At 48.1% G+C, this 13,691-nt stretch overlaps 1 protein-coding gene across 1 annotated transcript in view; it reads right to left on the reverse strand.

Annotated features, from left to right (window-relative positions):
- LOC119355433 (protection of telomeres protein 1b-like) overlaps positions 1-204 on the reverse strand; it is a 5,623-nt gene extending 5,419 nt beyond the window's left edge. The window contains exon 1 of the mRNA XM_037622239.1: positions 1-204. This exon is cut by the window's left edge and continues 4 nt beyond it. Within this exon, the coding sequence (XP_037478136.1) occupies positions 1-171 (171 nt within the window). The 5' untranslated portion in view covers positions 172-204.
- Positions 205-13,691: the final 13,487 nt, after the last annotated feature.

The following is a 13,691-nucleotide window of genomic DNA, read 5'->3' on the forward strand; positions in this document are numbered from 1 at the left end:
GCTGCGGAAGGCGGCGCCGATCTCGATGACGGCGGCGAAGAGACAGACCCGGAAGCCGGGGGTCTTGAGGGCGTCGGCGATAGGCAGGTACACGTACTCCGCCTCGCCGCCCGCCATCGATGGAACCGCGCCTCCCTCGCGCTCTGCCGCCGCTGACGACGACGCCTCCATAGTGGTGTTTTGTGCGTTACCGAGTGACGGAACGGACACGTAGCGAGTGTGGCTTGGCATTTGTAACTCGAAATTTCAATACTCGCTCCTGTTAGGAATTAATTAAATGGTAGATTCTTTTACGGGGGAAAAGCAATTCATTGATCAAGTAATAATGGTTTTACAATCATCTAGAATAGTGTTGCTAATCTCCGGTGGTACATTAGCCAGGCTGTACGTTGTTGTCCTCGCTCAACTGCTGCCATTGCATATGCAGCCTTGTTCTGTGTACGACTGATCTTTCGAACATGAGTTTGTCGTTCTTTGAGCATGCCAACGATTTCAGCAACTTGGTACATGTTTCTAAATCGATCTACTGTCCCGGCGTTGATGAGAGAGACGATCTCTGTGCAGTCGGTCTCTACCACCAATGGTGCTTGGGACCAGTGCAAGAACAGTCGCAGTCCTTCCTCGCATGCTGCAAGCTCAGCCTCGAGTGGACCATGGCAATTGAAGAGCCATCTACAGGCAGCAAAGATGACACGTCCTTTGTGATCACGTAGTATCAATGTCGGCACCAGCTTCATCAATTGCTGCAACAAAGGAGCCATCAGTATCCGGACAAGCTTGTACCGACGTCCTGCTCATATGACATGCAATCAAGTTCGCCGGTCGTTTCCCTTTAGCTATATTCATCCGTGGGTAGTGTTTGATCATCAACAGAGAATCAACATACTCACATAGGAACCTTCTCGACGCTATGATGGGAATCATTGGCTTGCCATGAGTTAGTTCACTGTGCACATGCCATACACGCCATAAGATCATGAGAACTAGCATTTGTTGTGTTCCATTCAATTCTTGGAGCAACATGAGCAACCAGTCAGGTTCAGAGTTCCTGAGGGCCTCCTCGGCGGGCAATTGCCACACACTCCTCATTCCAGTCCATAGATTTGATTAATCTTTGCTACTCCTTCTGTATCTAGATAAATCTAAAACAAATAATATGAATAGGAGGGGTAGTAGTATGTCATTGTTGGAAATATGCCCTAGAGACAATAATAAAATGGTTATTATTATATTTCCTTGTTCATGATAATTGTCTATTGTTCATGCTATAATTGTGTTATCCGAAAATCGTAATACATGTGTGAATACATAGACCATAACATGTCCCTAGTAAGCCTCTAGTTGACTAGCTCGTTGATCAATAGATGGTTACGGTTTCTTGACCATGGACATTGGATGTCATTGATAACGGGATCACATCATTAGGAGAATGATGCGATGGACAAGACCCAATCCTAAGCATAGCACAAGATCGTGTAGTTCGTCTGCTAAAGCTTTTCTAATGTCAAGTATCATTTCCTTAGACCATGAGATTGTGCAACTCCCGGATACCGTAGGAATGCTTTGGGTGTGCCAAACGTCACAACGTAACTGGGTGGCTATAAAGGTGCACTACGGGTATCTCCAAAAGTGTCTGTTGGGTGACACGAATCGAGACTGGGATTTGTCACTCCGTATGACGGAGAGGTATCTCTGGGCCCACTCGGTAATGCATCATCATAATGAGCTCAATGTGTCTAAGCAGTTAGTCACGGGATCATGCATTACGGAACGAGTAAAGTGACATGCCGGTAACGAGATTGAACGAGGTATCGGGATACCGACGATCGAATCTCAGGCAAGTAACGTACTGATTGACAAAGGGAATTGTATACGGGATTAATTGAATCCTCGACATCGTGGTTTATCCGATGAGATCATCATGGAGTATGTGGGAGCCAACATGGGTATCCAGATCCCGCTGTTGGTTATTGGCAGGAGAGATGTCTCGGTCATGTCTGCATGACTCCCGAACCCGTAGGGTCTACACACTTAAGGTTCGATGACGCTAGGGTTATAGGGAAAGTTTGTACGTGGTTACCGAATGTTGTTCGGAGTCCCGGATGAGATCCCGGACGTAACGAGGAGTTCCAGAATGGTCCCAAGACAAATATTTATATATGGGAAGTCCCTATTCGGTCGCCGGAAGTGTTCGGGGGTTTATCGGTATTGTACCGGGACCACCGAAAGGGTTCCGGGGGTCCACCGGGAGGGTCCACCTGCCCTGGAGGGCCCTATGAGCTGAATATGGAGGGGGAACCAACCCCTATGTGGGCTGGGTGCCAAACCCCCTAGGGCCCATGCGCCTAGGGTTTGGGGGAACCCTAAAGGGGGCGCCCCCTTGGCTTGGGGGGGCAAGCATCACCCCCTTGGTCGCCGCCCCCCTCTAGATCCATCTGGAGGGGGCCGGCCCCCTCTCCCTTGCCCCTATAAATAGAGGGGAGGTGGGAGGGCAGCGGGACCACATCCAAGGCGCAGCCCTCCTCCTCCCCAACACCTCCTCCTCCTCCCGCAAAGCTTGGCGAAACCCTGCCGGAGTACCACGCTGCTCCAACACCACCACGCCGTCGTGCTGCTGCTGGAGTTGTCTTCCCCAACCTCTTCCTCTCTCCTTGCTGGATCAAAGCGTGGGAGACGTCATCGGGCTGCACGTGTGTTGAACGCGGAGGCGCCGTTGTTCGACGCTTGGATCGGAATCAACTGTGATCTGAATCGCCACGAGTACGACTCCCTCATCCGCGTTCTTGTAACGCTTCCGTATCACGATTTTCAAGGGTATGAAGATGCACTCCTCCCTCTCTCGTTGCTAGTTTCTCTATAGATTGATCTTGGTGATGCGTAGAAATCTAACATTCTTAAGAAGTTGCTCCCCACTTTTACCTATTCTCTCGCCATGCACACCGTCCACATCAGCTTTATGCCACATCATCAATCAGTTTGCAAAATCAGCCAATCCTACGGCCCCATTATCTTAACATGCACACTGTTTACGTCATCATCGTGCCACATAAGCTTTAACAGACAGCGGTGGAAAAAGTCTGACTTTTGCCCTCCCGCAGGGCCGCCGCTCATCCAGCACAAGGCAACCCAATCTGCCCGCCTTCCAAGCGCACGATCGCCAGTTCTCCCGCATAGGCGATCCTAATTCCCAACCCGGCCTGACACCGCTGGAGAGTTGCCCTTCCTCCTCCTCCCGTTGCGCGCTGCGCCGACGGTGACCATGCCTCCACCGTGCCCAACATGTGTGCCACCGCTCCTGTACGTCCCTCCTCCGCCCGGCTAAATCCTGCAGCCATCTCTAGGCCAGCGCCTTTGCTCACCGTGCAATGTCCGCCCCTCACAGTTGCGCGTGCCACCCATCCACCACCACGCGCTGCCGCCCGTCCACCGCCGCGCGCTTCTGCCATCCGCCGTCTGTTTCGGTCGACCGGCGGCTGCCAGACGCCGGTACGACGTCTCCTGGGCGCGGTTCCATTGCTGTTGCCCCAGGCCGTCAAGGAGCAAGACAAATCGGGCTGGCGCACCTGTTTGTCTGCTGTGAGCCTCTAGGCGCAGTTGCGACACGAGCCGTCCGTCGTTTGGTCACCGGGGACCCATAATGTCAGATCGTGGACGAGTCAGCATGTCATTTTTAGCAATAATCAAGCATGCCTTCTCACGTTCTCTGCAACGCTTCCTCCAACCATCCCCAAATTCATCGTTCGTTCTTCTCTTCACAACGAGCATCTCATCCGGTCATCAACCGTTGCAACCGCGAGGGGTTGGCAAGGTAATGGCCTGACACAGCCGCATAGATGTCATACTAGGTGAGTACCTCTCCGGTCGCATCCACCTCTACTCTGCTCAAACTGTTTGGACAACCACGGTGACCTCCTCAACGACATCGTCCTCCTCTGTCTGAATCCCGCCACGTAAGAGTGATTAGTATTTCTTGATTTCAGTCAGTTGTTGAGCCTATCTGGCTACCCAAGCATACACCAATACTGTCGTCAAGCATACACCAATATTGTTGTCAAGTTATACTACAATTACTAGCAGTTGTCCCTCTTCAGGTAACAAATTGTATATGTTTGTAACCTTCATTTGCTGGTGGATGATTGGCAATGTATTATGTATTTAGATATATGATTCTGAATTATAAGTGTACCTCTGCAATAGTATTTTCCCCCGTGAGAGCAAAGATCAATCTATACACTGCAACAAAACTTAAGTTTCTCCATGCCCTTTCTGTTTTCAGATTTTGCAGAGAGGGGAAACAGAGCATGTTGAATGGAGATTGCCAAGGAAATAGGTAAAATAAAATTTCATCCAAGATTTATTTATTAATGGATGGGTTGTCCTGCCTATACACTAGAGATGGTGAGTCTGATTTGCCTAAGAAGTTGTCTGGCAGTGTTGTGATATCTCTCTAATGTCCATTCAAGTACTTGGTGAATAGGTATTGCACCATATTTGAGGGTAAGATCGCCTATATCCATGACTAAGCTTTCTTCATTTTAGTACTATTGAACTATATATTTATTTTGCTTAGTTTGTGTTTGCAAATTTTTATCAAACTACCTGATGGTCGTATATTTCATAATGCCTATGTTGTTTGTTGTAAGACAAACACTAAAGCATTGTAAGAGAATGTTGGCATGACTTCTCCTATTTTATAGATCCTTTTTATGAGACATATTTCTTTGTTTCAGTGTAGTACTCTTAAACATAGAGATCTTATATATGTAAAACAAGTATTATTTCCTTATTTTACAGTTGCATGATCTATTTCTGCCCATTTGAACTTGCCTAACTAAAAAAAGTCTATCTCTGTCCATTTGAACTTGCTTATGCACAACACAAGTTCCCGCTGCAACGCGCGGGGAATCTTCTAGTTTTTTTTAATTTCTGCAACGATCCCTAACAGTGGCATCATGAGCTAGGTCTATGCGTAGTTTCAATGCACGAGTAGAACACAAGTTGTTGTGGGCGTTGATTTTGTCAATTTACTTGCCGTTAGTAGTCTTATCTTGATTCGGCGGCATCGTGGGATGAAGCGGTCCGGACCGACCTTACACGTACGCTTACGTGAGACAGGTTCCACCGACTGACATGCACTAGTTGCATAAGGTGGCTAGCGGGTGTCTGTCTCTCCCACTTTAGTCGGATCGGATTCGATGAAAAGGGTCCTTATGAAGGGTAAATAGAAATTGGCATATCACGTTGTGGTTTTTGTGTAGGTAAGAAATGTTCTTGCTAGAAACCCATAGCAGCGACGTAAAAACATGCAACAACAATTAGAGGACGTCTAACTTGTTTTTGCAGGGTATGCTATGTGATGTGATATGGCCAAAAGAATGTGATGAATGATATATGTGATGTATGAGATTGATCATGTTTTTGTAATAGGAATCACGACTTGCATGTCGATGAGTATGACAACCGGCAGGAGCCATAGGAGTTGTCTAAATTATGTATGACCTGCATGTCACTGAAAACGCCTTGTAATTACTTTACTTTATTGCTAACCGTTAGCCATAGTAGTAGAAGTAATAGTTGGCGAGACAACTTCATGAAGACATGATGATGGAGATCATGATGATGGAGACCATGGTGTCATGCCGGTGACGATGATGATCATGGCGCCCCGAAGATGGAGATCAAAAGGAGCAAAATGATATTGGCCATATCATGTCACTATTTGATTGCATGTGATGTTTATCATGTTTTACATCTTATTTGCTTAGAACGACGATAGCATAAATAAGATGATCTCTCGCAATAATTTTAAGAAAGTGGCCCCCTAACTGTGCACCGTTGCTAAGGTCCGTTGTTCCGAAGCACCACGTGATGATCGGGTGTGATATGTTCTAATGTTCGCATACAACGGGTGTAAGCCAGGTTTACACACGTAATACACTTAGGTTGACTTGACGAGCCTAGCATGTACAGACATGGCCTTGGAACACGAAAGATCGAAAGGTCGAACATGAGTTGTATAGAAGATACGATCAACATGAAGATGTTCACCAATGATGACTAGTCCGTCTCACGTGATGATCAGACACGACCTAGTTGACTCGGATCATGTATCACTTAGATGACTAGAGGGATGTCAATCTGAGTGGGAGTTCATTAAATAATTTGATTAGATGAACTTAATTATCATGAACATAGTCTAAAACTTTGCAATATGTCTTGTAGATCAAATGGCCCATGCTAATGTTGCCCTCAACTTCAACGCGTTCCTAGAGAAAACCAAGCTGAAAGACGATGGCAGCAACTACACGGACTGGGTCCGTAACCTGAGGATTATCCTCATAGCTGCCAAGAAAGCATATGTCCTTGAAGCACCGCTAGGTGACGCACCTGTTTTCCCAGCAACTCAAGACGTTATGAATGCCTGGCAGTCGCGTAGTGATGATTACTCCCCGGTTCAGTGCGGCATGCTTTACAACTTAGAACCGGGGCTCCAAAAGCGTTTTGAGCAACACGGAGCATATGAGATGTTCCAAGAGCTGAAAATGGTTTTCCAAGCTCATGCCCGAGTCGAGAGATATGAATTCTCCGTCAAGTTCTATAGTTGTAAGATGGAGGAGAACAATTCTGTCAGCAATCACATACTCAAAATGTGTGGGTTATACAACCACTTGTCTCAGCTGGGAGTCAATCTCCCGGATGACGCGGTCGTTGACAGAATCCTTCAGTCGCTTCCACCTAGCTACAAGAGCTTTGTGATGAACTTCAATATGCAGGGGATGAAAAATACCATTCCTGAGGTATATTCAATGCTGAAATTAGCAGAGGTGGAGATCAAAAAGGAACATCAAGTGTTGATGATGAATAAAACCACTAAGTTCAAGAAAGGCAAGGGTAAAAAGAACTTCAAGAAGGACGGCAAGGGAGTTGCCGCGCCCGGTAAGCAAGCTGCCGGGAAGAAGCCAAAGAACGGACCCAAGCCTGAGACTGAGTGCTTTTATTGCAAGGGAAACGGTCACTGGAAGCAGAACTGCCCCAAGTACTTAGCGGATAAGAAGGCCGACAATACCAAAGGTATATGTGATATACATGTTATTGATGTGTACCTAACCAGCGCTCGTAGTAGCTCCTGGGTATTTGATACCGGTGTGGTTGCTCATATTTGTAACTCAAAACAGGAGCTGCGGAATAAGCAGAGACTGGCGAAGGACGAGGTGACGATGCGCGTCGGGAATGGTTCCAAGGTCGATGTGATCACCATCGGCACGCTACCTCTACATTTACCTATGGGATTAGTTTTAAACCTCAATAATTGTTATTTAGTGCCAGCTTTGAGCATGAACATTGTATCTGGATCTCGTTTAATGCGAGATGGCTACTCATTTAAATCTGAGAATAATGGTTGTTCTATTTATATGAGAGATATGTTTTATGGTCATGCCCCGCTGGTCAATGGTTTATTCCTATTTAATCTGGAACGTGATGGTACACATATTCATAGTGTGAATGCCAAAAGATGTATGGTTGATAATGATAGTCCCACATACTTGTGGCACTGCCGCCTTGGTCACATTGGTGTCAAACGCATGAAGAAACTCCATGCAAATGGACTTTTGGAGTCTCTTGATTATGAATCATTTGACATGTGCGAACCATGCCTCATGGGCAAAATGACCAGGACTCCGTTCTCCGGAACAATGGAGCGAGCAACCAACTTATTGGAAATCATACGTACTGATGTGTGCGGTCCAATGAGCATTGAGGCTCGCGGTGGTTATCATTATGTTCTCACCCTCACTGATGACTTAAGTAGATATGGATATGTCTATTTAATGAAACACAAGTCTGAGACCTTTGAAAAATTCAAGGAATTTCAGAGTGAGGTTGAGAATCAACGTGACAGGAAAATAAAGTTCTTACGATCAGATCGTGTGGGAGAATATTTGAGTCAGGAATTTGGCACGCACTTAAGGAAATGTGGAATTGTTTCACAACTCACGCCGCCTGGAACACCTCAGTGTAATGGTGTGTCCGAACGTCGCAATCGCACTCTATTGGATATGGTGCGATCTATGATGTCTCTTACCGACCTACCGCTATCATTTTGGGGTTATGCTTTAGAGACTGCCGCATTCACTTTAAATAGGGCTCCATCGAAATCCGTTGAGACGACACCGTATGAATTATGGTTTAGGAAGAAACCTAAGATGTCGTTTCTAAAAATTTGGGGATGTGATGCTTATGTCAAGAAACTTCAACTTGAAAAGCTCGAACCCAAGTCGGAAAAATGCAACTTCATAGAATACCCTAAGGAAACTATTGGGCATACCTTCTACCTCAGATCCGAAGGCAAGATCTTTGTTGCCAAGAATGGATCCTTCCTAGAGAAAGAATTTCTCTCGAAAGAAGTAAGTGGGAGAAAAGTAGAACTTGATGAGGTACTGCCTCTTGAACCGAAAAGTGGCGCAGCTCAAGAAAATGTTTATATGGTGTCTGCACCAACTAGAGAGGAAGTTAATGATGATGATCATGAAACTTCTGATCAAGTTTCTACTGAACTTCGTAGGTCCACAAGGACACGTTCCGCACCAGAGTGGTACGGCAACCCTGTCCTAGAAATCATGTTGTTAGACAACGGTGAACCTTCGAACTATGAAGAAGCGATGGCGGGCCTGGATTCCAACAAATGGCTGGAAGTCATGAAATCCGAGATAGGATCCATGTATGAAAACAAAGTATGGACTTTGACTGACTTGGCCGATGATCGGTGAGGGAGTCCTAGATTAGGGGGTGTTCGGGTAGCCGGACTATACCTTCAGCCGGACTCCAGGACTATGAAGATACAAGATTGAAGACTTCGTCCCGTGTCCGGATGGGACTTTCCTTGGCGTGGAAGGCAAGCTTGGCGATGCGGATATTCAAGATCTCCTACCATTGTAACCGACTCTATGTAACCCTAACCCTATCCGGTGTCTATATAAACTGGAGGGTTGTAGTCCGTAGGCAATCAACTCCATACACAACAATCATACCATAGGCTAGCTTCTAGGGTTTAGCCTCCGTGATCTCGTGGTAGATCTACTCTTGTACTACCCATATCATCAATATTAATCAAGCAGGAGTAGGGTATTACCTCCATCGAGAGGGCCCGAACCTGGGTAAAAAACATCGTGTCCCTTGTCTCCTGTTACCATCCGGCCTTGACGCACAGTTCGGGACCCCCTACCCGAGATCCACCGGCTTTGACACCGACATTGGTGCTTTCATTGAGAGTTCCTCTGTGCCGTCACAATCAGGAAGGATGCCTCCTCCTGTCTTTAAAGACGGCACCGTTGCTAAGGGAGCCTTGGTTGTCGGCCAAACCCTCCAGCTAGGTGGTTTTCTCATGACCGCCTGTTCGGCTGTTGCGCCGACGGTGACCTCTCGGGTCATCAAAAGCAACCTACACGTCAGCTCGGAGCTCGTCGAGCAGCTAGATCCAATGGAGCTCTCTTCCGTAAACGAGCTCTTGGATCGCATCGCCGCCCTGGGGGTCGCTACGGATTACGACCAGGTTGGGCTTAAACCCGATCTAAGAGAAATTAACTCTCCCCAAGTCACCCACCACGTTGCCGTGGTAGAGGCGCAGTGCGGCGACCCTTCATCTATTTTAGGGACTAGTTACGTCCGAATTCCCGACTCCTCCAAGCCGGATACCCGCGGAGAGGAGGATGTAACTCAAGACCTGAGCTTAGGATCAGGCAACGGGCTAGATTCGTTGGACAACATCCAAGAATCCGAACTTCGGAGTTCGGAAACTCTTCGGCCTCCGAATCTTGGATTGGGTGAGGTTTCAGATTCAATGACACCCGCCCACCCGAACATAAGCGATCTCTCCCAAATCAGGCAGAGGCCCGAGGAAACAGTACATCATTACTGGGCCAGATTCCTCCTGGTTATGAACAGGATAAAGGATTGCCGCGAGGGAGACGCAATCTCTATTTTCTGCAGTAATTGCACGGACGAGGGAATCCTTAACGCCGTAAGTCATCGTGATATTACACGCTTCGCTGACTTGGCGTCCATAGTACAAAAATACTGTGCGATGGAAAGTGCCTGGAAAACCGAAATAAATTTTTAGGATAATCCGACCTTGAATAGTAATCCCGTCTGAACTAAGAGGGTGCATCATCATAGGACACCCGGGATAAATACCAAAAAGCCAAAACCCTCTACAGGGCATGGAACCATACTGGAAAGGTGGCTTAATGGACCCTGTAGAATTCACAGTACAGAGGACGCCACACCAACTCACGGCCTTAGAGCATGTTGGATACTCCGGCAGGTGGCCAAAATTGGCGAGGACCTCTTAATCCTGGAGGCCGCAGAAAGCCAGCCCGAGGACACCAGTACCGTTCTCACAGTCTTCGAGACTTTCGCATCAAACAATATGCGAAAAAGAACACTCCGCAGCCTCGCCGAAGTCTATCAAGTTGCAGCAATAAATCCATGGAGCGACACTGCTATTACCTTCAACGCAAGAGATGAACCTAGATTCCGAACAGCTCGAGCACCAGCCGCATTGGTCCTCAGTCCCATAGTGGATGGCTTTCGCCTCAAGAAGGTGCTCATGGATGGAGGCAGCGGACTGAACCTCATTTATGAGGAAACCCTTCAAAAAATGGAAATAGACTGGAACCGCATCGAGCGAAGCAACACAACCTTTAGAGGAATAATCCCCAGTTGGGAAGCGCGCTGCACAGGAAAAATCACACTAGATGTGGTGTTCGGCACGCCGGATAATTACAGGTCCGAAGAAGTCATGTTTCAGGTGGCCCCGTTTAAGAGCGGACATCACGCTTTACTAGGGCGGGAAGCATTCACAATCTTCCAAGCAATACCCCATTACGGGTACATGAAGCTTAAGATGCCCGGGCCGAATGGAATTATCACTCTAGCTAGTGATCCGGACATAGCACTCCGCGCCAAAAACAAGACGGCCGCATTAGCCCTTGAGGCACTATTCGAAGCCTTAGCGGCCGAGGAACTGACTGCGCTGCGCTCCACGATTAACAGGGATGATGTGATACTCGATAAGAGATCCAAATCCACATCCTTCAAGCCAGCTGACGAAATAGTCAAAATCCAGGTCCATCCAACGGACCCCAATAAAACAACGTCCATCAGGGCACGACTGAACCCTGATGTAGACGCCGCACTGCGAGAGTTCCTACGAGAGAACTGGGACATTTTCGCCTGGCACCCTTCAGACATGCCAGGGATCCCACGCAGGCTGGCCGAACACAGCTTAAATATCCTAAAAGGATTCAAACCTGTCAAACAAGCCCTTCGGTGTTTTTCTGAACCCAAGAGACAGGCTATGGGAGAGGAGCTAGCCAAGCTATTGGAGGCCGGATTCATTAGAGACATAAAACATCCGGACTGGCTAGCAAACCTGGTGATGGTACCAAAGAAGGACAAATCCTGGCGCCTGTGTGTCGATTTTAAAGACCTTAACAAGGCTTGCCCAAAGGATCCCTTCCCCCTCCCCTGCATCGATCAAATTATCGATGCCACCGCAGGACACGATTCGTTGTGCTTCCTCGACGCATACTCCGGATACCATCAAATCAAGATGGCAGAATCAGACCAAGCTGCAACAACATTCATCACACCATACGGCCCATTCCGCTTCAACACAATGCCCTTCGGGCTGAAAAACGCCGGCGCAACATATCAATGCATGATCCAGACATGTCTAGCAAACCAGATCGGCAGAACAGTGGAGGCGTATGTGGATGACGTGGTCATCAAATCAAGACATGTCGAATCTCTAATAGACGACTTGAGGCTTACATTCGATAACCTCCGAAAATATGACATCAAGCTCAACCCGGAAAAATGCGTCTTCGGCGTTCCAGCCGGAAAGCTCTTGGGCTTCATTGTATCCGGTAGAGGAATTGAAGCAAATCCAGCCAAGATCCGAGCTTTGTCACAATTGGATATCCCAAAGGACCTCAAACAAATACAAAAATTAACCGGATGCGTGGCGGCTTTAAGCCGCTTCATCTCTCGCTTGGGAGAAAAGGCACTACCCCTTTATCGCCTCCTTCGGCGCACCGAACACTTCGAGTGGACAGAGGCCGCCACGGCCGGACTTGAGGAAATAAAAGCCATATTGGCAACAAACCCAGTCCTGGCCGCGCCGAACATCGGCGAACCAATGTTATTGTACATTGCAGCAACACATCAAGTTGTCAGCGTAGTGCTCGTTGTCGAGCGGGAAACGGATGGACACAAATTCCCCCTTCAAAGGCCGGTCTACTACGTATCCACTGTCCTCACTCCATGCAAATCACGGTACCCGCATTATCAAAAGATCGCATACGCGGTATTCATGGCATCCCGGAAGCTACGACACTACTTTCAAGAGTGTTCCATAAAAGTAGCCTCGGAAGTACCACTCAACGATATTATCAACAACCGCGACGCAATGAGCCGGATTGCAAAATGGGCCATCGAGCTTCTCCCGTTCGATATAATGTATAAGCCACGGCGAGCTATTAAATCGCAAGTTTTGGCCGACTTCGTCGCAGAATGGACGGAGGCCGAGCTCCCTAAAGAGTACGGCACATATTCAAACTGGATTATGCATTTCGACGGCTCCAAAATGTTGGCCGGACTGGGGGCTGGCATCGTCCTGACGTCCCCCACAGGAGACACAGTCCAATATGTGCTCCAGATCATGTAGATGGATTCCAACAATGCAGCCGAATATGAGGCCCTCCTACATGGTCTCCGGATAGCAGTATCCATGGGTATCCAGCGCCTAGAGGTACGCGGGGATTCAAACCTTGCGATATCCCAAATAAATGGAGACTTCGACGCCAAGGACCCAAAAATGGCAGCTTACCGCAACGCCGTCCTAAAAATGTCAGCTCGGTTCGAAGGGCTGGAGTTTCACCATATAGCCCGAGAAAACAATCAAGCAGCGGACGTCCTGGCACGCATCAGAGCAAAACGCGATGCAGTCCCCCCCCCCAACATCTTTTTGGAAAGATTGTTCAAGCCATCCGTAGCATGGGAGGGGGAACCCACAAATAACAGCCCAGACCCAGCCGCACCACTCAACGCCGAACAATCTGACACAATTGGAGGGTCTGCCAATGAAATTACACCTTCAGCCCACGTAATAATGGCGGTCATCGCCCCGTGGACAGAACCATTCCTAGCCTGCCTTACTAGGCAGGAACTCCCGGAGGACCAAAACGAGGCCCGCTGCATAGTGCGGCGATCTAAAGCCTATAGAGTCCATGAGGGAGAGCTTTATAAGAAAAGCACTACCGGAGTCCTTCAAAGGTGCATCTCCGAAGAGGAAGGGCGGAACCTTCTGGCTGAAATTCATGCCGGACTCGGTGGTCACCATGCCGCTGCTCGGTCCCTTGTTAGCAAGGCTTTCCGTACAGGCTTTTATTCGCCGACGGCCCGGGCAGACGCTCAGGACCTAGTCCAACGATGCGATGGTTGCCAACTTTTTGCCAACCAAAGCCATATGCCACCCACCGCACTCCAAACTATACCCATCACCTGGCCTTTTGCGGTCTGGGGGCTTGACATGGTCGGACCCCTTAAAGGTGGGACCGATAGGAAAAAATACTTACTGGTCATGGTGGATAAATTCACCAAATGGATAGAAGCCAAGCCTGTTAAAACGG

The sequence above is a fragment of the Triticum dicoccoides genome, chromosome 2A (genome assembly GCF_002162155.2).
Source record: "Triticum dicoccoides isolate Atlit2015 ecotype Zavitan chromosome 2A, WEW_v2.0, whole genome shotgun sequence".
NCBI classification, from domain to species: Eukaryota; Viridiplantae; Streptophyta; class Magnoliopsida; order Poales; family Poaceae; genus Triticum; species Triticum dicoccoides.